This window comes from Syngnathoides biaculeatus, chromosome 21, assembly GCF_019802595.1.
Source record: "Syngnathoides biaculeatus isolate LvHL_M chromosome 21, ASM1980259v1, whole genome shotgun sequence".
NCBI lineage: Eukaryota > Metazoa > Chordata > Actinopteri > Syngnathiformes > Syngnathidae > Syngnathoides > Syngnathoides biaculeatus.
The window spans coordinates 6,298,835-6,322,274 of NC_084660.1; the positions used below are offsets into that span (position 1 = coordinate 6,298,835).

The window sequence follows — 23,440 nt, forward strand, 5'->3', positions numbered from 1 at the left end:
ATACATGTACGTCCTTCACTTCAAAAAAAAAAAAAAAAAAAAAAAAAAATATATATATATATATATATATATATTGCTGCTAGAAATATTTTGCAAATTCTTGCCTTCGGTGTACTATGAGTGTGTATTCCTTTACGAGTTGCCGATACAACATTTAAAAGGAGTTGTCACTTTTTCAAAAGTCGAGTTTCCGGTAACGCCACTCGTTACTTTTAACATGCAAAAAAAAAAAAAAAAAAAAAATCCAAAAAACAAGCAAACAAACAAAAAAAAAAAAGGATTGGGATGTCAGTAAAATCTGTTTTGTTTTCCTACCAGAGTTGCAGTTTGTTTCTTCCTGGTTTCCGAGCGGTTCCAAAAACAACAACAACAAAACAAACAAAAATAAAAAACGGAAGCCTCCACAGGAACGTCGGTTAAAAAAAAGAGACAACAAAGCACAAAGTCAATCAAAGCGCGTCGACTTAAAAGGGTCCGACGGGAACCACAAGAAGCACTAAGAGCGACCAAAGCGAAAGTAACCCGAGGAGGGTGGAGAAAAAAAAATAAAAATAAAAAAGCTGCGTATGACACCGTTGTAACACCGCCAAAAAAGGACATTAATATCTATGCTAATACGCGCAATGTCTCAGACACACGCCGACAAATATTTCTCGAGACGCTTCAATAGTTTTTCGACCTGGCATTGAGGGGAATTCCTGTGACGTCACAAGCGGAGAATTTCCCACCCCCACCTCTTAACCCTAACCGTACCAGTGCCAGCTCCAAATGATTACATTTTGCACACAATGCGACACAAAAGTCTCCGCGAGGATGAAGGGCAAAGTCTATAAAATGGATTACAGACGGTGGCTCTGAAGAGACAACAGGAAGCAGAACTGGAGGTAGCAGAAATGAAGATGTTGAGGTTCTCGCTCGGAGTGAGCGGGTTGGATCGGATTAGAAATGAGACAGCCAAAGTTGGATGTTTTGGAGACGAGGTCCGAGAGTGCAGACCTCGACGGTTTGGACATGCTCGGACGCGAGAGGAAGACCAGAGAAAAGGTTGATGGATGTTGTGAAGGAAGACGTGAGGACAGTGGGCGTTCGAGAAGAAGATGCACGAGATAGGCTGAGATGGAAAAAGACGGCGCGCTCTGGCGACCCCCAAACGGGACAAGCCGAAAGGAAAAGAAGAAGAAGATTGCGCTCCTCAGTGCAGGTGACAAATACAAACATCCCTGTCCTGCGCTTTGGGGAGTTAAGTCTCCGAATCTGGTCCTCCGTTGCGCATCACATTTGCCGAGAGTCAGGTCAGCGCCAAAAATCGGACCTAATACAAGTGAACGTCATTCGGTGCTTTAAACGGACACTTTTTGTTTTATTCCTCTTGAGACGTAGTCCCTTCATTCTCAGTCGCAGGAAAAAATACATTCATTTCGGGGGGAAAAAAGCGAAGAACAAGAAAATATACTCATTTGTGAAGGCGTTACTTTATATTCCGTCGTCTTCTTTGCGTGGACGTGCTAACACGGGCCTCCGCTGAGACTTAACAGCTTATGGCGCTCCAGAGTGAACCCAGCAGGCTTCTGGCGCCGGACCCGCCCTTCGCTCTGCCGCTGATCCTCCATCTGCCACCGGATGCTCTGTGAAGAGTCACCTCGCGGACGGTAAGAACCGGCGCGCTTCCGCGTTTGGACCGTGATGCGGGCCAAGTCAACTTTGGCTTCACACGATCACAAGCTTGGACGGGAATCCACCATAAGCGGCGGGATGCATAAAATGGAATCTGCAACCATCTGAACTCAAGCATATTGAAGGGAGTCATGCGCTGTTGACCAGGTAAACTTTATCAGGCCGAGGTTTTTAATCTTCAATAATTTGCATGAAAAAAGTACATTCAAGGTGTGGTACAGTTTACTGGAAGTGATAAAGATGGGAAGACATCAAGAATACAGTCCAGCTAGCTATTCACAATGCCCTAGCGAGCAAGCGCAACGGAAATTGTTCACAAGTTCGCTCGAGCTGGATGACAAACTCGAGGAAACTAGCTAAGGACAGAAATACACACCTAGATTCATGCTTTAGGTTACAACCACGGGTTAGCCATAAAAGTGCAGAGGAAATGGAACATATATTCGGGATTATCTTGGTGCGAGAAAAATGTAGCTGACGATCGTTCAAAGTCTTTGGCATCCCCCAGCAGACCGCCCCCATGATAATGTTTCCTAGCGATGATGAAAAACCGAGGTCTCTCCACAAACCTTCACCTGCCCGAAGCCTTACAAGGGGAAGACCAGAAATCCAGAGAAGGTGGAGTACTTCCACCCTCCCATCAGGTTGCCGCGCTCCAGTTTGAGGTACGCCTTGTCCCCCCTTTCCATCATCACCAGGCCGGCGTTGGTGGCAGCTTCTCTGGTCACGTCCTGGTCGCCCGCGAAGGCCGAGATCACCGGCCAGCCGTTGACAACCAGACTCACCTTGTAGACGGTGGGTAGTTGGGAACAAAACAAAACAAAAAAACATGTTAGTGAGGGTGGAGGAGAAGGAATTAAGAAGGAAGAACACACCTGAATCGTCTGCCTGTTGTAGACTTTGACCACGTGGAAGTTGAAACTGTAGACTCCCTTTCTCGGAGCCACAAAGAAGCTCCTGGCGGGATCAAAATGGCTACCAACATTCACCAAGATCTGGGAACAACAGACAGACCAGTTCTTTCCTCCGCTGATCTCAGCATAAAAACACGACAGCGCACCTGGTCGAAGTAGATGGTCATGGTGTGGTTGCTCATCTCCGAGGGCTCGTGGTTGGTGTTGCGGATGGCCGAGAACGCCACCCTGCCCGTTCCCGACCTCACCGACATCCCCAACGGGTTTCCCGACGGCTCGGCGGAGGGGGTGGAGTCGCACACCACCAGACACTTGCCCTCCAACACGATCGGCTCCGTGTCGTTCTGGCATCGCACCCCAGCGGGGGCCCAGAGGGTGACCAGCAGCAGTCCGGCAAAGACCCCGAGGCGGGGCCGGGGAGGTTGAAGGAGCATCGTTCTCGCGGCGCGTTACGAGTGGGAGATTCAACGGCGTCGGTGGTGCTCCGCTGCAGGGTCACGGGACATCATGCGGGACCCCGAGGGACACCTCCCTCATGGCACTTGACTGGAAGCCCTTTCTCTGGGGCACACGGGCGGAACTGGATCCCGCCTACGGTGGGAATGACTCAGTCCTGCAAAAATACAAATCGCAATTGGACAAAAGGCAACTTTCATATTCAAACGCCGTCGTGAAACGGGCGTGGTAAAATGACACGCAACAAAGAGAAAAAGAACCGGGACACTCCCCCCCCCCCCCAAAACGTTGCACGCATGAATAACGAAAAAGGAAAAATTACCTTTGCGTTTTCTCTCATCAGGCAACTTGTCCACTTCAGCTTTGCTTCTGCTATTTCTTCCCACCCATTGGCCGCCAAATCTCCTCTTCTCACCCCCGCCCCCACTCCCACCTGCTCCCTTTCCTGCCTGCTCAGCCCCGATTGGCTAAGAGGACAACGGCGCACTCCAAGCGAAACGATCCGTCCTGGCTTACGCTAGCGGATATTTTCCCGTCCAGGCTGTGCATGAAGTCATCAAAACAAAACGTACTATTTTAGTCCCGACGTGCAATATGGCACCTTTTGTTGTCACCCACATGCGCATCCTTTTGGTTCATTTCTGCTTCGGCAAAACCGGCTTGTTTTTTGTCGTCTTTTTGTCATTTTATTTTGTGAAAAAGAACCTTTCGATCTGACCCGGCAACTGTTCCCAAATTGACATGAAAGTGAGGCCTGAACGCAAGACAAAAGGTGATGTAAAAATGAAAAACATTTTTAAAGCTCAACACTGAAATGGCAACATATGATATTTGTGAAAATGAGCGGTTTCTCCCTGCCACCAGATGCCCCTAAAGGGATGCCAGACCGGACTGTGAGTGCGCCTGATCCAATCTCAGTCCTTCCACTTCTCAATCCCAGGGTCTCGCGAGGCCTGTCCCATTTTAGACACCCCTCTGTCTTTCTTTTAAAAACACACGCTGCATATTTATAGTATAAAATACTCCGAAAACCTTTTGTGTTTTGTAATAATAGGAGATATAGAAGAGCTTCAGGGAAAAAAAAAAAAAAAGTACAACTCCAATCTTTCAAGTTCCTGAAAATGTTGACGTCACATGACCGGAAAGTGGAGCCACGTGACGAGAGGAAACAACGCTTGTTGTTTAGCAGAGCGACGGCATTTCTCTCTGTCCTACTGATCAGGTGAGTCACAAGGTTGAACACGTGAACCAGTGGACCCTGATCGGGCGTGATTCTTCCAGGCGTCGCGTCGCCGAGGACGGACGGCGTAAGTGCAAACGCAACACCATCACGCTCGGACGACTGTCCCGCTTTCTTGTGTCTTCTTCGAATACTCTATAACGCTGTCGTATCTGCACTCCTATACATCTTTTTTTAACCAAGCAGAACACGAGGGTGGTGGGTGTATTACCTCACACAAATAGAAACAATTTTATTCTGTAAAATCGTTCTTGCATGAGAGTTTTGCATGAATCCTTCAAACAACAAACTACCGAGCTCGTCGTTTTGCTTCCCAGTAGCCTTCAACGACAACCAAAGTTTTCCAGCTGAATCAAAAACAATTGCGCGGGCGTGTCACGGGTTTTTGAGAACAAAAGAGACGACGCATAACCGAGCAAGGTGGAGTCCTGACAAATGATTCTGAAGTGGAAATGACGGGACTCCTTTTGGTTGTGCCACAGAAATGGCCACCCCGTGCGGCAGCGAGGCTCAAAAGCAGCTGGAGTGTCCCCTGTGCGAGCAGGTGCTGAACGACCCCGTGACCACCCCCTGCGGTCACAACTTCTGCCAGACCTGCCTCCAGCGCCTGTGGGGGAGCGGCGAGGTTTGCCGCTGCCCGGTCTGCGACAAGGTCTTCGCCGCCCGGCCCGAAATCAGCGTCAACTCCGCCTTCAAGGAGCTGGCCGACACCTTCAAGAGGATGACGCCCGGCCCGTCCTCGTCGCCCCCGCCTCGCGATGGCGAGGTGGCGTGCGATGTGTGCGCCGCCGCCTCCCTGAGGGTGCGCGCCCTCAAGTCCTGCCTGGTGTGTCTCACTTCGTATTGTCACGCCCACCTGGAGGCCCACCGCGGCGTGGCCACCTTGATGGCCCATAAGTTGATCCCGCCGGCGGCCGACCTGCGAGAGCGTCTATGCGGGCAGCACGACAAGCTCCTGGAGATGTTCTGTCGGGACGAGCGGCAGTGTGTGTGCCGCTTCTGCACCGAGAGCCAGCACAAAGGTCACCGAGTCGTTCACATCGACCAGGAGAGCGAGGAGAGGAAGGTGATGTTTTATTACTGCGTCAGTAATTCCACACCAAGACTTACATGGTATGGACTAAAGTCCCTGAATGTTGGGACATTGAGTTCTGGTTCAATGTTCACGGCTTGTCTAATCAAAACGAGACAAAGTTGAGAAGGTCATTTTCTGCTCCTGGTTCACAAAGCAGATTAGCTAGGTCTGGGGAAGGGAAACAAATCTTCTTCTTTTCCGTTCGCCTTGTCCCGTTAGCTCCAAATGAAGACAACACTGGCCGACTTTGAGCAAAAGATCCAGGAGAGACAGAAAAAAATGAAGGAAATCCAAAACGATTCAAAGCTCAACGCGGTGGGTCCCAATCCTTGTTGAAAGGTTCCCTGACTTGGCGCGGACTAAAAGGTGCAGTCACCCTGCCCTCGTTGTCCAGATAAGTGCGGCAAATGAGAGGAGAAAGAACGAGCACCTCTTCGACCGTCTGATCGGTTTGGCCGAGGAAAGGAGGGCGGCTGTCGACGCCGAGATTGTGGCGAGCCAGAGGGCGGCCGAGCAGAGGGCCGAGGGGCTCGTGGGGGAGCTGCGACGGGAGATCGCCGAGCTCCAGTCGAGGAACGCGGAGTTGTCGAAGCTGATGGGATCGGAGGACCATCTGCACCTCCTCCAGGTGGGCTTTAGGCGTCGAGATTTTGTCGCCAGTAACGTGCAGCGTGTCCTGTGACCTCTCCGTGTTCACGTGGGACAGAGGTTCCCCGAGCTGACGTCGCCGCCCCCCACCAGAGAGTGGGCAGAGATCAACGTGTACCGTGAGCACTGTGTAGGGACGTCGAGAAGGGCGCTGTCCCAGCTGATCGCCACCCTGACGACTGAGCTGGGGGGCCTGAAGGCGGACGGTGAGTTGCACTCATCAGAGATTTAAACATCTCAAGAGTCTCATCGTCGTCTTCTTCACATTCTCAGAATTGGAGAGGATGCAGAGTTACGCAGGTAAAGCCGTCCTCGGTGTGCTCCCCTTGGCCCCACGCTTGCGGGGATTCACGGAGCTTCCGGTCCCTACAGTGGATGTGGAGCTGGACCCGGACACAGCCCATCCCAACATTTGTCTGTCGGCCGACGGCAAGAGCGTCGGGCGCGCCGAGCAGCCGCAGGTTGTGCCCGACAACCCTCGGCGCTTCGACCCGGTCATCTGTGTCTTGGCAAAGAGAGGTTTCTTGTCCGGCACGTTCTATTTCCAGGTCACCATCTCCGCGAGTGCGGCCGCACTTTTCTTGCTCGTCATTATTAAATCTCTCTCTCCAATCAGGTGGAAGTCGGGACGAAGACTTTCTGGGATGTGGGCGTGGTCAAAGAGTCAGTAAACAGGAAGGGCCTGATCACCTCTACACCAGAGAACGGCTTCTGGACGATGCGTCTGAGGGGCGGGGACGAGTACCGGGCTCTGGACTCGCCGTCCGTCCTTCTGACCTTCGATGTGAAGCCGCAGACAGTCGGCGTGTTCACGGACTACGAGGAAGGGACCGTGTCCTTCTTCGACGTGGACGCCAAGTCTCACATCTACACTTTTGCTGGGTGTGTCTTCTCCGAGAGAGTTTTCCCATTCTTGAGCCCCGGGGTTTGCGACGAGGGGAGGAACGCCGCCCCAATGATCATCGCGACCGTGAACAAGCACACGCCGGGCCCGACACCGCAAACCAATTAGTGATGCATTTTGCTGAGTCACAACATTAAAAGAAAGTGACAGATCCTACAAGTGTCTTGTTTTTTTTTTAACTCATTTCCTACTTCATACTTGGCTGTTAAAGCAGATTCTGAGTGAATTTCATTATTTTAGACAATATATTAGTTTTAGAATTTGTACTTTGCAATACTTTGTAATTCATACTGCCAATAATCACAAAAGGTATAGAACTAGATCACATGAGACTGCTAGTCAGGAAATACACCACCAAAAAAACTTTACGTGAAATAACACTGGATTAAAAAATAGTGTACTAGCTTTCAACTTTTTTTTTTTTAGCATGGCTTTTTAAATTTTATGATTGGAACATGTATCGGGCCAACTGAAAAGCATGGAGCGGCCTTCAATACGTCCCCGGACCGGATTTTGGACATCCGCTAAGTTGTAAACTGGCTCCCCCTAGTGATATTCACAAGAATCACTGCCCAAGTACAGTATAGTTGGATTTAATCTTGAAGCATTTAGTATTTTTTTTTTTTTTGGCCAATAGTTCGGACAAAAGTTGCAGGTGAGTGCAGTGGCGGCTAGTGGCCCACTAGAGGGCGCTAGTCCTCCACTCGCCTCTTGTAACAACCCCCAAAAAGGAGAGAAGGAAGGAAGGAACAGCCTCACCCAATGATGGCGGCCACCATAGACAGCAACGCCGCACAGGCAACCAAGAAAAAGCACCTGGGCATCCCCGAAGCGGTGTTCTTGGTACGTCGACGCCTCGCCGTCTTGAACGTGTCCGTTCCGGAGCTTGCGCCCGGCTACAGAAGTGCCGCCCTGGCCCGTTTTTTTTTTTTTGGGGGGGGGGGGGAGCGTCACGCTAACACAAAGCTAACGCGCTAGCATGGAACTCAAAGTGTGGGCAAGTCAACCACTTGAACTTCCATCTTGAAAACTTTGCGCTTATTTTAGACTCGAACTACGCGACGGGACTTGGGCTTGGCTGGCAATGTTCGTTGTGTAAGCTTCCCTTGGAGGCCACGTTTAAATTTAAACGTAGGGATGAGCTTGGGAGGGGGGGGGGGGGGGAGACATGCTCACAAGCACCACCCACAAATCAGACTCGCGTCAAAAATGGACAAAAGTTCTCCCAAAACAGCTGAAAAGTCCCATCACTAATTGCATGACGTCAGCAAATTCAAGATGGCGCATTTCTAGTTATTTTACAAAGTATAATGCTGAGCATTTTAGTGTAATTGAACTTTTGTAATTAAATGGAAGCAAATAAAATGTTGGATTCTATCCAAATTAGCCTCATGACATACCAAGTACCCAAAATAAAAATGAGTCATCTTAACCCGGAAGATAAAATGAATGAACTATTTAAAAATCCTTCCTTAATTCACCCCAAATTGTGTTGTCCCCCCCCCCCACCCCCCCTACATTTTCCCACCCTCTCGCATTCGGCAGGAGGACGTGGACTCCTTCATGAAGCTGCCCGGCAACGAGAAGGCCGACTCGGCCCTGAGGAAGCTGGACGAGCAGTACCAGAAGTACAAATACATGGAAGTCAACCTGTCGCAGAAGAAGCTCAGGTAGCTGTAAAGTGCGGCGTGGACCCCCCCCCCCCAAAAAAAAAAAAAAACATAACAGATGCTCTCTGCACGGCTTTCAGGTTGCGCAACCAGATCCCGCAGATCAGGCAGACGCTGGAAATCCTGCGACACATGCAAAAGAAGAAGGTGCGTCTTCCTCTCCAACCCCCCACCTTGTAAGTCTTTCAACTTTTTATTTTATTTTTTTCCTGCCCCCCCCCCCCCCCCATCACTAGGAGACCACAGAACCCATGGAGACGCATTTTATGCTAGCGGACAACGTTTACTGCAAGGCCTCGGTACCGCCCACTGACAAAGTCTGCCTATGGCTCGGTGTAAGTCAACTAAAGCAAAAACATAAACACACAGGAAGTAGTCAGCTAATAGTAAACCCCCCCCCCCTCCCCCAAATTTACTCAAAGGCAAACGTCATGCTGGAGTACGACATCGACGGCGCCCAGGCCCTCCTGGAGAAGAACCTGTGCACCGCCTCTCGTAACCTGGAGACGCTGGAGGAGGACCTGGATTTCCTGCGAGACCAGTTCACCACCACCGAAGTCAGTATCCTTGCACCCCGGACCCCCGCGACCCCGGCGTACGCGCTCTTGTTGTGGGTCCTTGACCCCCCCCCCCCAACTCAGACATGGCACGGGTCTACAACTGGGACGTGAAGAGGAGGAGCAGAGAAAGCCTCCTCAAGCCAGCGGACAAGTCTTAATCCCGATCCAACCAGCCCGCTTGGCGGTCTTCAGTCGATAATCGCGACGGAGCGAGGGCCGAGTCTTATTTTCGGGTCCGGATGAACAAAAGCGGACTTTTTGAGTTGATTTCACCGAGGGAAATCCCGTCGTGCGCTTGTTTTTCTTTTCACGCCCCACTTTGGACTCTATTTATTTGTCCGTCACTTGTTAAAACAAACAAACAAAAAAAAAGAGCAGTGGGCCAGTTAGTTTCAGAGAAGAAGAAGAAAAAACACATTAGTACTGTAAGTAAATAGTTGTGGGGGGGGGGGTGATTGGGCACTCGACGCAGAATGTATTCAGCACATTTTTTTGGTGCTAGCGGCACTCGGGATTGCACGGAAGCGAGGCCGTCTGCTTCGATGATCGGGTCGGGGATGGGGGGGGGGCAATGTCAGCAGGTCAAATAAAAGACTTTGAACTCGCACGTGCTGCTCCTTGTGTGTCCGGCACTTAAAAAAAAAAACAAACAAAAAGTTCACAATGACACACAGCATGTCCAGTGATTTATTTCATCAGCTACACGGATTTTTACTCATTTTCAGGAAAATGACGAGAGAGCCAGATTGAGGTTGCGATGAATTAATGACGACTGACGAGGGGCCGACTCAAAACGGCGTCGGCCAAGTCCCGTGCGAGGGTGTGCCGACTTTTACAAGCCTGCCGGCTCGCAGCGCGGCTCCGCCCGAGGGAGTCCTACCAAAAGTCCGCTCCGGCAGAAAGCCGGCCCACCGATCCTGTTTGGATCAAGTTTCGGTACGTCACGGCGGATTTGCCAAACGACCACCGACCGTCCGTTGTCGTCGACGTGCGGCGCGCGTCAACAGAGGCAGCGGCGGTCGCTCTTGGTCACCTCCTCGGAGGAGTGAACCACGTTGGGGACGAAGCCGCTCTTGACCCCCTCCCAGCCCTCCTGGATGCCGATGTCGCCGGACCGCACCAGGGCGAAGATGTCCTTGGTCAGCTCGGTGAAGGCGCGCTCCACGTTGATGGCGTCGCGCGCCGACGTCTCCACGTAGCGCATGCCGTACACCCCCGCCAGCCTCTCGGCCTCCTGGCGGCTCACCTGGAAGATCGGCACGCACAAAAAAAAAAAAAAAATGGCTGCGACGGTCGTGGCAAATCTGTCCCCGTCGCCGGAACTTGACGCACCTGGCGCTGCGTCTCCAGGTCGCATTTGTGGCCCACCAGCAGGAAGACGATGCTGTGCGGCTGCACGTGACTGCGGGCCTCCTCCAGCCACTCGTGCACGTTCTGGAAGGAGCGGCGGTTGGTGATGTCGAACAGGAGCAGCCCCCCCACCGAGTTGCGGTAGTAAGCCCGAGTGATGGACCTGCAAGAGGGGTGGGGGGAGAGTCACTTTCACAACACGCTTGCGTCCCGACTTTGTATGTACGGCATTAAAAAAACAAACAACAAAGAAAAAAACTGTGCTACTTGTTAATCGGGCAGGAGGCGGGGCACGCCCCGAACCGGTCGCCAGCCAATCAGACAACAGCCGCACTCACAATCGCACCGACGGGGCAATTTCTCCGATTAATTAATGTCGCATATTTTTTTAGGGATGCGGGAGGAAACCGGAGTGCCCACCCGGAAGAAAAGCCAAGCAGGCACACGGGGAGAACAGGCAAAACTCCAGACACAGGCCGGTCCGGGATCGAACCCGGGATCTCGTCACCGTGCCGCCCACACGTATGATATATATATATATAAATATATTAATTATGCATGCGCGCAAGTTGCAAATGTTTACTTTTCCGTTTGTGTGACTTCAATTTGCGCACATGTTGGGTGGTAATTCAAGTTTTCATTCCTCCAGGCTGCCTCGTGCTCTGCACGCATTTCCTCATGTCGCTGGACCGTGACCCCCCCCCCCCTTAGATAATCATTGCCGTGGGGGTGTCCACTCTGTTATTCACACACACACATATATATATATATATATATATATATATGTGTGTTTTTTTTTTTTTTTTTCAATGATACGTCAAGTGGATCCAAGCAAAACGACGCCGACGCGGCCCACCTGAAGCGCTCCTGGCCCGCGGTGTCCCAGATCTGGAGCTTGATCCGCTTGCCCGGCTCGATCTCCACGAGCCGGGAGAAGAAGTCCACGCCCACCGTGGGGTCCGACACCTGGGCAAAGCGGCCCTCGGTGAAGCGGCGGATCAGGCACGACTTGCCCACCGTGGAGTCGCCGATCACGATCAGACGGAACTGATAGAGCCAGATGGCCTCCATGACTCGACTGTTTCTCGCTCGCTAGACCGGTTCTGTTTTTTTTTTTTTTTTGGGCCTGTGGAGGCGGGAACATTTTGGAGCGAGAGAGAGAGAGAGAGAGAGAGAGAGAGAGGAAGCTCATATTTAAATATTCGACTGTACAGTGCAAAAAGTATGACGTCACACCACACCTGTTCTCCAGGAAGTGAAAATGGTATTTCTCAGCTACTTTGGGGCGGTTCTGTTCATTGCAAAGTTCTTCCTCCACACCGAACTCGTCCAAACGTGCCTTTATGGAACACAAACATTAAAACAAACAAACAAAAAAATGCACCACACACTGAAGATGTGTCCTGGTGTTTCTGATGACATTTTTTTTTTTTTGCGGTTCCGACGCAACTGACCTGCTCGGCGCGGTTGGGTTCAAGCCCTGCGGGGCGGCTCACGCTCCATCGGCGACGACAGAGGCGGGCGTTGTAGGCCGCAAAGTTCGAGACTTGGACAGGTTGGCCTCTCCTCGCTTGCTGCGAATTGGACCGACGGTGCGCACGAAGCGGCGGGGGGGGCGGTCGACGCTCACTTGGCGACCACCGCCGACATCTCTGTGGGCGTCCGCGGGCCGGGAAATAGCAGCCAAGGCAGCATCATAACGCCTGACTCATCCCGCATCAGTACCACGGCTACCGTAAAGGACCGTCGCGAGGCGCAACACGGAAGTCAAAACGCCGACCACGCCCCCTTCCATCTTTTGGTTTTCCGGAATATTGACGGATAAACGCCAAACAAAAAAAAAAAAAAACAACAAAAAAACACTTTCTTGCACTAGCGTCGCAAACAGGCCGCGGGGACTTGACGAGAGAGGGAGAAAAGAGAAAAATAATGATGATAAAAAGAAAAACACGAACGTGTGCGTACATCGGGCAACAACCCGGAAGTAAAAAACGCTGCCGACTCCCCCCAAAAATAAGCAACGCAAAAATTGTATTGTGCATATAAAAATGGTCAAGAATGATCAAAAGATTAAATGAGTTAAGGCCGATCTACTATTTAGGAGGGTAATCGTTTTCAAAGCAAAAAAATAAATAAAAAAAATCATTGCGTGTTCGAACAAATGATGTATTATCCATTGCAAACTATCTTCGTTTACATCAACATTTGGGAGTTGATATCGTATTTAACGAGCAAAGTTTTGCATTTATTTAAAACGCACACAAGATGCAATTCTGTCGATCATGACATCATTGAATCCTATTCAATCAAGTGCATACTTGGTATTTTTTTTTTTGTGTCCTACACTTCCAAAAAAATTGTCGGATCGTTTTTTCTGAAATCAGTTACTGTAAAAAAAAAAAAAAAATAACCAATGGAAAAACTGATTGTTGATTCTACATACAACGATTTAGTTTATTTCAGTGCGTTAAACAATGCTACCATCCAAATTTTTACATTTTTTACATCTCACTTTCCCACTATTACACTTTCAAACTACACTTCCCAGGATGCCCCCAAAATGTAGTTCGCCCACACTCTCCATCTTTTTTCCCCCGCATCGCTTCCGCAGGGGGGCGCAAACTCCTCATTTAAAAAAAACGAAAACATCCACGGGAACTATTTTTTTGACCCCCCCCCCCAACCCACCCCCAGTGCAATGCCAAGTGTAGCATCGAGGAAGGGATTAAAAAAAAGTAAGTCAATTATTGACAGTGATTTATAATGTTCAAATGATTATCTACAAAACAGCCTATGAAAAATCTGCGGGTATCCATCGCAATACATATTTACCAACGGTATTCTACGTTTAAACATCTCTGTGACTGGTAAAAAAAACATTACATAAGTGCAAAATGAGCATCTCAGCAGTGTACATCTATTGCACATTGAACCTGTGACAAAATAAGGTCATTATAAGATAATGAAATGTAAATATGTCACACGTACAGTCGTCACCTCGAACAATGAGTGCAAATTCAAAAATTGCAATTATTGCATTTGCATCGTATTTGTGTTCCGGTAAAAAGCCAAATTCAAGCCCCGAGCTCGGCCCGTCGCGATTGAACCGGATTAAATAAAGACGAAGAATGTCAGACGTTAGCAGGGTAACGTTTTGTTTTGGGTAAACGCCAGATTCCCCCAAGGCGCTCCGCTGATGAAATATGAATACAGCTACACAACACCGCTTGAATATTGATGCCGTTTGCTGCAGGCCTTGCCGGATTTTCTTCCACATGCTCGGAGATGGCTTGATCACACAATTTCAACGCGACGTAAGGGAAAAAAAAAAAAAAAAAACCCTGGCGATAAAGCAATTCATCTGGTGTATGCATTTTGGCCACCTGGGGGCGGTATAACACAGTGCACGTAACTCCAGTAAGGTGCAGTGAGAACGGTCAGTTTTTGCAGAGGATAAGGAATATATGCGCGAGCATTGGTGTGATACATGTCAGAGTTCAAAAATCCCCCGCTCGAAGGGTTATAAAACCACAACGCTAAAATTAGCCATTAGCGGCTGAGTTTTAGCATTACGCCAGTGTAATTTAAGGTTAAAAGTCGAAAAACGCCTTGTAGCGTAGAAGTCAAATTGACTTCATTTCTCAGCGGCAAACGCTTGCGCCTCCTGCACGAATAAATTACCGGCGACATTGGCATCGCTCGCGCCCCCGGGAGCGTTTTGACTTTTCCGCAAGCGACGCCGCCGCCAGGGAGGCCCGCGCCGGCGTGCCAGCCGCCGATTGCATCCATCGGGAGCCGCGCTCCTTTTGTCTCATTCATCACGTGAAAAAAAAATAAAAATTGTTCGACTGCATTTGCCGCGGGCGAAGATCTTGTGTATTATTTACATCGGGGCTTCTCAAAACCGGAAACAATTTGTGGCAAATTGCGTGGCACCAATTAGCCTCGTTTTAGAACAAAAGGCATCCAAGAACAAACTCCCTTTTCTTGTTAAAAGGTGATTTACACTCACTTGTAAAACGGAAAGCGCTTTCATGCCAATGACTTATCGAATTAACAGGCCGGAGGTCACATTTGTCACCGGTGCTGGGTACATGCCCTTGCGGTGCACCTGATTTCTCGGAGACTTTCTGGCATCTCCGGTCCCCGCTTAAACTCTTGATTTCCCAGGATGCTTCAGGACTGCGTTCCTGGAGTGTTTCCCAACGAGCTTTGGCTGAACTATAAAAACAAAAAAGGCGGTGGGGGTGCGATGGGGGGGGGGGGGTAGGCAGAACTGAATTGGGTTTATTCATCTTGTGTGCTCAAGTCGTCGCTATAATAAGATAAATGTGTTCTTGGGCATTGTGTGCGCCCAATTTTTGAGCGAGGAAAGGGGGGAATTTATTTCATTTCGGAACGAGACCGATTGTCGAGAAATTGAACGCGAACGCTTGAAAAGCCGAACCTGAAGTGACCGAAATGTGGACGTCGTCGGAGTGAATTGGAATTTCGGCAAGGGGGGGAGACAACGACTGTCAGAACGGTTAGGAATCGCACCGGAAACCCGAACGTGCAGCAGTAAGTCACAAGATGTTGAAATTACGTTTTGCAAATTGGCTCGCCCCCCCCCCCCCCCCCACACACACACACAAATACAAATAATAAAGCCCGTAAAAGATATGAAGCTCGTTTGGAAAGGATGTAATTAGGACGACGCGGAGGCCTGAACCCAGCAGTGCGCCGGTGGGACGACAACACAGCCGAGTGTTGTCCACTTGTCATCTTAAACGGCGCCGCTGCAGCCCATAAGTGAAGAGAGCGCACGAGATCGCGCTTCGCCGCAGCCCAACTCCACGCGGCGTCGTCACGCCGATGGGCTCAAGCGATCATAAATAAGTAAATAAATAAATAACTGGCTCCACTTTCACGCTAGCTAGCTGCAGCGCGATCACAGACGTGACCCTCACGCGCTCAGAAGGTAGGAAAGTGGGCGGAGCTAATGTGCCACTAGGGGCGCTCTCAGCCCCGGAGACACTTGATTTTATTTTTATTTTTTTTTTAAAGTCAAACACAGGTGCACGCGCGAGCGCGGCGTCACAGATGAAAAGCGCTTCCCCAGACGGCATCCTTTTGGCCTGAATGTGCCAGTTGCCATGGTAACAGCACATCACTCTCAAAACGGAGGCGCGGGCGCAAACAGACGACCGCACCAGAAGGCCGACAACCGCCCCGAACGTACCGATGGGCGTCGCCGCTGCCGCCGAATGAACGAAATGACCGGGATCAACGGGAATATTCACAGGCAGGTTGTTGATTAAGGCCGCTGGGCGGGAAACCTTCCAATTTCCCCTTTTTCAATAGCACAAAAAAAAAAAAAAACAAACAAACAAAAAAAACCAATCATGTATTTCCGGCAAATAACTACGGCAAGCAACTCAGTAAACCGCAGTAGCATGAATCCCTCGTTGCAGAGGATAAAGAATACATTCACTGTCTATAACAATCCAATGCTTTAAGGGTCACAACTGCGCAATTTGTGATTCCTGATCTATAACAAGAAGTGGGGGGGGGGGGATTATGTATTTGAATTACAAAATATTTACATTAATGGGAGAAACTGTGTGATCAAATTAGACCTAATTTTGAAACATTGGAGATGCCTAGACTCACATTTTACACTTCCAAACACGTTGAAGACGTCGCACTTACCGCCCGCCGTGCCTCCAACCTCAACTCGGTTCTTCGTCGCCGCCTTCCGCCCGAGCCGGCCGGAAGTAAGTCGTCGGCGGCGAGTGCACGTTGTCGTCCATCACCTCGGGAATTGTCCTGTCTCTCAGCAAAGTTGCAATTCAATGGCGACAGTGCTCAAGTTGCAACACCAAAGGAAACACACAGTTTAAAGCTAGCGCCGCCGCGCAAACGCTAACGCTTGCGCCGCGCAAGCAGGGCTGCTTAAAAGAAAAACATACCGGTAAAAATCACGGCAGTAACACACTAGCGCAGCGCTAACAGGGGCGGACAGGTAAAAGCCATTTCCTCGGCACATATATTCCACCCGTCTCGCCGCACGAGTGCCGTCAGGAAAAAAAAAAAATTACAAATTAGCCACATCGCCGCATAAACCGCGAGGTGGCGGGGAAAAAAAAAAACTTGCGACTTATCGGCCAGAAATGACGGCGAATACTTTAAACATGACTCACCAACATCTTGCATCTTCAATCCAACTTTATTTGTAAGTAGAGACAACATTTCAAGCATTTGATTTTTAAGCACGTCCCTTTTTTTTTTTTGTAGTTCTTTTGTTGATTTTAGTTGTGCTTCTGATCCAGTCCGGGCTACACAGCCGCACCTTTAAGAGTTCGACGTAAACTAACATTTTGCATATGAAAGCGTAAACAAACATTTTGGTTGCTTGTCGATATACATATCTCTATATATTGGTAAACGAGAGGAAAAAAAAAAAATATGTACGACAGTAACTGCTTATCGCTAGACGCAAACGATTGCTTTTAATGGCCGACGTTGGAAACGAGCTGACGCGCGTGACTTTGCGCTTCCTGTTTTGGAAAGTCCGGAGGTGCGTCGCGGCGCTCGGAAATTTGCCTGAGCGCGCACGCAATTAGACTAATGCATGCGAGCGCGCGCGTTGAAGATCGCGAGGCGCTCCGCCGAGGTTTCTTAAGAGTCTCCTTATTAGTCCGGTTAATTTCCCGTCACTTGACAGAGTATTAATGAAGAAATGAATCAGCGTAGCTTCACGGGAAAAAGAACACGGTGGGCCTCCCTCGCGCCAGCGCGCCGTCTGCTTTTCCACCGACAAGCGCCGCCTTTGGTTACTGATGCAGTAACGCGGCACCTTTCCCGCCGCACCCTTTTCGCCCGCCACGACAAGCCGGAATCGGTCCCCCCCCCCACCCGCTCCAAACAGCCAGGCCTGACCTCTGAACTGGAATACACATTCCCAGAATGCACTTGACACGAGACGCCGCCGATCAGAAAGCACCGCCGAAAGTCACAAAATTCCAGTACCGCGAGGTCGCGTCGGCGACGTGTTTTCGCTCAGTTTAAGACTACTAACGGAATGTAGCTCCGTCGCGACGAAGACGACTAAAATAAGCGCTATTTGACTTTGTCATATATTATCATACGTGTCACTTCCCCTTGCTAGCGCGACTCCCGAAATATACCCAAAGGGAAAAAAATTCCATCGCGCTCGCCGCAATCTACTCGCAACCGGCCCGACCCCCACCCCGCCCACCCCCATCACATCTGGCGCTACTCCTCGATCTCCAGGATCAGGTCGTCGCCCTCCAGAGAAGAGTCGGCGACGGCGTGCACCGCCTTGACGGTGCCCGACAGCGGCGAGTTGACCACCGTCTCCATTTTCATGGCGGAGAGGACGCACAGCGGCTGGCCCTTTTCCACCTGCAAAAGGTCACAACCGGGGTCAGGTGGACGGAACCGATGAAAAGACCATTATTCTTCATACACAATGCGCGACCTGCGCTACGGCTGCTTGCCGCACCATTTGCACAATCGTCAGTGCGTCACGGCGGCGGAGAATCGCCGTAACTACACGATTTTGAGCGTTTGCGTCAATTCGGGTGTCTGACCTTGGAGCCGACTTCCACTTTGACCTCCAGCACTTTTCCCGGCATGGGCGCGCCCACCTGACCCTTGATGGACTTCTGGGCCTTGGGGTGGAACTTCATCTCCTGCAGGGTGAGATTTCAGGCATCCTTCAACACCGCTCGCTCTCCGCGAATCCGCGTCCGGGTGGCTTACTCGGCCCGATCTCGGCGCAACGGCTCGTACCTTCATGGCGACCGTGTCTTTCACCAGCACGGACCTCAGCTGTCCGTTCAGCTCGAAGAAGACTTCCCTCTGGCCGGCCTTGTTCAGGTCGCCCAAGGCCAGGGCCTTGATGTGCAGGATCTTGCCCCTCTCCAGCTCCACCTGCAGGCCGAGGGCGGAATGACAAAAAATGTCCGTCAGCAGTAAAAAAAAAAAAAAAAAAACTTTGAGGGGAACCTCCGTGGGTTACTTGAAGGTTAAAGACTTCAGACTTATCTAGGACTTACCGTAATTCCCGACCTTCACAGCTCACCTGTTTATCAGCCTCACCCAGTACATTTGTTACGGAAATACCATTTGGTACATACATAGGCCGCAGCCGTGTCAAAGCCGCAAGTGCCCGCACAGAAACCGACATTGAAACACGAGATATTTACAAAGAAAGACGCTGCACTGAGAGATTAACGCTAGCGCTGCCACGCTAATGCTAATCCGCTAAAATGGCCGGTTAAAAAAAAGATCCTGGTAAAAACCACTGACACACGTCAGCAACATGCTAGCGCAGCGCTAACAGGGCCGGACCGGTAAAAGTCACTTCCTCGGGGCATATATTCCACCAGTCTCACGCTTACCGATAGAAATAATGCACAAATTAGCCGCATCACCGCATAAGCCTCATAAATCGCGGTTTATAGGCCGGAAATTACGGTACATATGTGACTTTCTAGAAATGTAGCATCATGTTCCTTTTTTTTCCCCAGTTTTTGTTTGTATTTTGAAGTATATTTTGGTCAAAAGCGTCCCAGCAGCCTTCCATCTTGCTTCGTCTCCTCCGTCGCTCTCCTTTTTGATGTCTCGCCGTCCCCTCGACTCCTCTGTTCTTTCGCCTCGTCTCACATCTGAAACGACGACTCATTGACATTCACGAGCGGCTCTCGGCGCCGAAAAGAAAAAAAAAAAAAAAAAAAAAAGAGAGAGAAGACCAAAATATGTGCAGCGGTGGCAAGAACGCCGGCGTCGAGTCTCAAGTGTGCTCGAGTTTCTTGTTTGCACGCATCTGGCGAGGAATCCAATTGGTGTTTTTTGAGATGATTTTGTCCTTCTGGCGCGCCTTGGCTTTCGCCTGCCAGGCTCATCAAGCCGGCGGAGCAATTCGAGCCAAACGTGTCGCCGCCGATCGCGCCGTTCCTCAACTCACGCGAGGGCTCCTACCCGCCCCTCGTCGCCATTCTCCACTTGTGCGTCGGCAAATGAAATCTCACATTTGATTGCTTCTCTTTCCACGCAGTCGAGTGCGACGGGCGCAACCGCCGGCTTTCTAATTTCCCGTTCTTGCTTAAAAACCGTCAAGTGGCGAATAATAACGCTCACGAGACCCAGTTAGTGTGCGTGTGGAGTCGCAGTTGTTTGTCTAATGCCGCGCAAGCGCTCAAACTCGCAACACGTCCCACTCTCGTGGCGTTTTTGACGCAAAACGGCTTTCACGCGAGACTTAACGCGACCTTATTAATCACCCCGCTCGGAATGAGATCGTGTGCGCGCGTCGGCGTCTGCGATGATGAGAAGTGACAGGATGTGCGTGCTGGACTTTGCGCAAATCCAAATTTACGTTTCTGTCAAACACAATTACCGTAACTTCGGCCCTATAAGCCGCGACTTTTTTTCCCACGCTTTCAACGCTGCGGCTAATGCCGAGAGACACGGCAAATTTAGGCATTTTTTTTTCCTGACGGCCGCAAGGGGGCACTGGAGCGGAAAAGGTAAGAGTGACACCGGTGGAATATGTGCCGAGGAAGTGACTTTTGCCGGTATGTTTTTTTTTTTTTTTTTTTAGCGAGCGGTTAGCCCCCCATTCCCCCCTTTGTTCCCCCATATTGTCTGCGTGTCACTCTCAAACGCGACGGATATTTTGCTTTTTGTGTACGCGTGTGTCGCTAGCGGTTAGCCCCATCGTTGGAGCGCCTCGTTGTCGGGCGCAAGTGTGCGCATGCGACAGCGAGTGAGGGGGAGGAGGGGCAGGAAGTGGGAAAACCTACAAAAACAAGACCAACTTGAGAGCCAGCACATGAATAAGGCCCTTGCGCCAGTCTGGCTGCTTTAGAGTGCCTCGTCGTTGCGGCTTGGAAAATATATTTCCCAGTCACCGGAGGCTTTAAGCAAATATGTTCCCCTGTCAGCGTAAGACGGATGCTTGACAACTTTGCATCCATTTTCCCCAGGTTGTAGCCGAGGCATTTGATTGACAGTTGACAGGTGTGATGTCAGCAAGTAGACCGGTCCCAATCTTTTTTTTTTTGAAATCCTCCCTGGCCCTCGGAGAATTTTGAGTAAAATGCAATCTTGCCCTGTCCTAAAGGAATATGTTGTCATCAATCACCAGTGAACATTACATTATTATTTTTTTTTATACAGCCTTTGTACTGGATCTCAAAAATCAACCAAAACGGCAAAAAAAAAAGTCACAAAAGATCCAATTTTGACAGGCGAGCTAATGTCGCCCTGTTGGGAGAATGAAGAAGGTGCACAAACGGCAGCAAAAATGTTTCGGGTTTGCTCTCCGGTAGGCGGTTTTGCCGCGGTCTCATTTGTCTCCCCCGCATCCTTTCACGAGCCATAAAGCAACGCCTGTGAAAAAATCCAAAAAGTCGTCAATTTTTGACGCGCTTTCAGCCCGCCTCTCGCTCCTCTCCGCCGCTAATAAGACTTGAACCCGCGGGGACGACCGCTGCCGTGACAGCAAAAGGCTTGTTGTTTTCCGCCGGGGGATGAATGAGTGACGGGGAGTGCAAGGGAGGGGGGCAGGGGAGGGGAAAAAAGTGCGTTACAAAACAAAACAATAAATCCTCGCAAATGATTTGAGTGGCATGTTAGCGGTTTGCAGTTTGGGTCCGCGGCGCATCCGAGCGATCGATGCAACTGTTGAATCTTTGATAGCGCGGCAGCCGTGAAGTGCTGCTCCTCGGGTCCCGAGCGATATAAAAAAAAAAAAAAAAAAAAAAATCATAAAAATCAATTAACACCAGGCCAAGAGCCCTCCCGCCGCCGTGAAATGAAACGCGCTCGGCCTTGGCCGCTCACAATAACCGCGTAACCCGTTATGAGAATATCGACATCGTCGGAACGCAGGAATTATTCATCGCGGGTGGGCGCCAAAGTGTTCCGTTTCGCATGCGAGGACTCCAACCTGCGGCAGGTGCAAATGAAAAATGGATGACGGCTCGGCTCCGATGAAGACTTGAGCAAATGTGGTAACATCGGGTGAGATGGGGGGGGGGGGAGGAGACCTCCAACCGCTCGCTTGCGCTTGAAAGCCGCTCGAGCGACGCCGGAGTCGACTGAGCCCGACACGCGGAACTTCGTCGGCACTGCTCACGTCTCAAATGATAATAATAATACCGATCATAATAATGACTTCCTGCGGCCTCAAACGCAAGTGGAAAGTTACCTCGAACTCCTCGGCGATCTTTGGCCCGTCCAGGAAGAGTCTGGTGCTGAGACAGTCCACTGGGCCAAAGTTGGCTGCAGACACAAGAGGAATATCATCAAATATCCATCTAGATATTTATATATAGAGGTATATATATACACACACGCGGTATAGATTTAGTGTGAATAGAACGTTCCATCCTCAGAGGTGTCAAAATGACTCCCACTCCACTTTCCACTTGACGACTTTCCGCCATTGCTCATTTTAAGGCCGCCGACAAGCAGCCGAACCCACCGGTGAACTCTTTAAATTCTTGGAAGACTTTGGGGTACATGGCCGCCGACATGACGTCCTCGGGCGTGATGTCGTCGCCGTGCGCCGCCCGCAGGCCCTCCTCCAGGGACTCGAAGTCCATCGGCGGCAGCGAGGCGCCGGGGCGGCCCTCCACGCGGGGGAGGGACTTGAGCACCTGGATAAAGGTGGCGAGGGAGAAAGACATCTTTTCTAATACTCCAAAAGCATAAAAGTGGCAGCGTGAGGGTGTGCGCGTGAGCTGTGGCCTACAACAGCTCCCGGTTCTGTTTTCATTTTGGATTTGAGTATCGGACTTTTTTTTTTTTTTTTTTTTGCAATCTACTTGCCCACATTCCCTTCACGGCGTACCGGAAACTGAAGTCAATTTAGCGCCGTATCAGAGGTCAATACGGCATAATATTAATAATAACGGGGGTGGGGGGGGGGATAATCCTTTTTTTTCCCAGCAAGCAGCGCCGCTCCTGTGTGTAAAAGGTACCAAAAGAACCATTCCCTCCCATTTCTGGCACCCGTGGTTAAACAGCGGAGTGGAGCGTTGCTAAAAATAGAGCGGCCCTTTTCGTACGTGCGTGCGGGCCTCGGCGAGGCTGGAGAGGTGCGGCGCGAAGCTGTTTAGTCACGCGGCTTTTGGCGGCGGCTGACTCACGGCGACGCTTCAAAAAGATGGCCGCTCGTTATTCGATGCGACGTCCTCTTGAGGTTGCTCGAACAAATCGAGACAAAGCCCGTTTGCGCTCTCTTACAATTATTAAACGGCGCACTCCCACGCTCGCTGTCAATGAGTGCATTCTCTCAACACGAATGTAAGAGCAAAACACTCGGGGCCACTTTTCTCTTTCTTTTGCGGCGGGCGAGTGGGATGGGCGGGGGTTTGGGGGGGGGGTCGTACTCGCGTGAACAATAAGCAAAAATTGCCGGACCGACGGCGCGTGAATCTAATTCCCGAATGACCGCTTGCTAACTATTTTTGGCGTCATTAAAGAAACATGACATGTTCCGTGCTCTGCGTGCACAAAAAGGCCCGCAGCCCCCGAGCGAGCGGCGCGGATGATATCACCGCGGTGCGTGTGCAGCGGCAAACCGGGGACGCTAACTAATGAAGCCGCCGTCAGGCGACCTGAGAAACAGCAGCAGGCAGTACAAGCGTTTTCATCATTTTTATGCTTTTACCGTCAAGGGGAAAGTGATAACAAAACAAACAAACAAAAAAAAAAGTTTCAATGTATGTATGTTCCAACCATGCCGCCATCCAAAGAAATTCAAGAAAGGATGAGAAATAAAGACATCTACCAGTCTGGAAAGGGTTACTAAAGCCATTTCTCAAGTTTTAGGATTCCAGTGAACCACCGTCAGAGCCAAAAGGAGAAAACATGAAACAGTGGCGATGGTGAACCTTTCCGGGAGGGCTCAGCCTACAAAAACGACCCCAAG

At 50.3% G+C, this 23,440-nt stretch overlaps 4 protein-coding genes and 1 pseudogene across 5 annotated transcripts in view; 2 read left to right on the forward strand and 3 right to left on the reverse strand.

The window, feature by feature from the left end:
- Positions 1-62: 62 nt before the first annotated feature.
- On the reverse strand, positions 63-7,809 carry si:dkeyp-74b6.2 (cerebellin-1). 2 transcript variants are annotated; one of them, XM_061808598.1, is made up of 3 exons: positions 7,671-7,809; positions 2,735-3,201; positions 63-2,669 (listed from the first exon to the last, which is right to left on the reverse strand). In XM_061808598.1, the coding sequence occupies exons 2-3, from the start codon at positions 3,020-3,022 to the stop codon at positions 2,262-2,264; spliced, it is 696 nt and encodes a 231-aa protein (XP_061664582.1). In that variant the 5' UTR covers positions 3,023-3,201; positions 7,671-7,809; the 3' UTR covers positions 63-2,261. The 2 variants fall into 2 exon arrangements, with proteins under 2 accessions (XP_061664582.1, XP_061664583.1); XM_061808599.1 differs by lacking the exon at positions 7,671-7,809 and having other exon boundaries at positions 64-2,459; positions 2,550-2,669; positions 2,735-3,022.
- LOC133494612 (E3 ubiquitin-protein ligase TRIM39-like) lies at positions 4,732-7,070 on the forward strand (annotated as a pseudogene).
- On the forward strand, positions 7,615-9,698 carry vbp1 (von Hippel-Lindau binding protein 1). The gene is made up of 6 exons (XM_061808602.1): positions 7,615-7,754; positions 8,457-8,581; positions 8,662-8,728; positions 8,818-8,916; positions 9,004-9,142; positions 9,223-9,698. The coding sequence occupies exons 1-6, from the start codon at positions 7,674-7,676 to the stop codon at positions 9,297-9,299; spliced, it is 588 nt and encodes a 195-aa protein (XP_061664586.1). The 5' UTR covers positions 7,615-7,673; the 3' UTR covers positions 9,300-9,698.
- Positions 9,699-9,815: 117 nt separating this feature from the next.
- Positions 9,816-11,985, reverse strand: LOC133494615 (ras-related protein Rab-39B). The gene is made up of 5 exons (XM_061808600.1): positions 11,946-11,985; positions 11,733-11,830; positions 11,348-11,617; positions 10,474-10,654; positions 9,816-10,387 (listed from the first exon to the last, which is right to left on the reverse strand). The coding sequence occupies exons 3-5, from the start codon at positions 11,560-11,562 to the stop codon at positions 10,142-10,144; spliced, it is 642 nt and encodes a 213-aa protein (XP_061664584.1). The 5' UTR covers positions 11,563-11,617; positions 11,733-11,830; positions 11,946-11,985; the 3' UTR covers positions 9,816-10,141.
- Positions 11,732-23,440, reverse strand: part of LOC133494610 (pyruvate carboxylase, mitochondrial-like) — a 97,625-nt gene continuing 85,916 nt past the window's right edge. The window contains exons 23-28 of the mRNA XM_061808596.1: positions 21,989-22,163; positions 21,713-21,786; positions 18,289-18,429; positions 18,087-18,188; positions 11,946-17,898; positions 11,732-11,830 (exon numbers count right to left, since the gene is read on the reverse strand). Of these exons, the coding sequence (XP_061664580.1) occupies positions 17,749-17,898; positions 18,087-18,188; positions 18,289-18,429; positions 21,713-21,786; positions 21,989-22,163 (642 nt within the window). The 3' untranslated portion in view covers positions 11,732-11,830; positions 11,946-17,748. The remainder of the gene's footprint in view (positions 11,831-11,945; positions 17,899-18,086; positions 18,189-18,288; positions 18,430-21,712; positions 21,787-21,988; positions 22,164-23,440) is intronic.

Coding starts and splice junctions, on each gene's coding strand:
- vbp1 (XM_061808602.1), top strand. CDS start 7,674: ATGATGGCGGCCACCATAGACAGCAACGCCGCACAGGCAACCAAGAAA. Junction 8,582..8,661: donor CTGTCGCAGAAGAAGCTCAG/GTAGCTGTAAAG, acceptor CACGGCTTTCAG/GTTGCGCAACCAGATCCCGC. Junction 9,143..9,222: donor GTTCACCACCACCGAAGTCA/GTATCCTTGCAC, acceptor CCCCCAACTCAG/ACATGGCACGGGTCTACAAC.
- LOC133494615 (XM_061808600.1), bottom strand. CDS start 11,562: ATGGAGGCCATCTGGCTCTATCAGTTCCGTCTGATCGTGATCGGCGAC. Junction 10,655..11,347: donor GCGGGCCAGGAGCGCTTCAG/GTGGGCCGCGTC, acceptor CCCCTCTTGCAG/GTCCATCACTCGGGCTTACT. Junction 10,388..10,473: donor ACCTGGAGACGCAGCGCCAG/GTGCGTCAAGTT, acceptor CCGATCTTCCAG/GTGAGCCGCCAGGAGGCCGA.
- si:dkeyp-74b6.2 (XM_061808598.1), bottom strand. CDS start 3,022: ATGCTCCTTCAACCTCCCCGGCCCCGCCTCGGGGTCTTTGCCGGACTG. Junction 2,670..2,734: donor TGACCATCTACTTCGACCAG/GTGCGCTGTCGT, acceptor TGTTGTTCCCAG/ATCTTGGTGAATGTTGGTAG.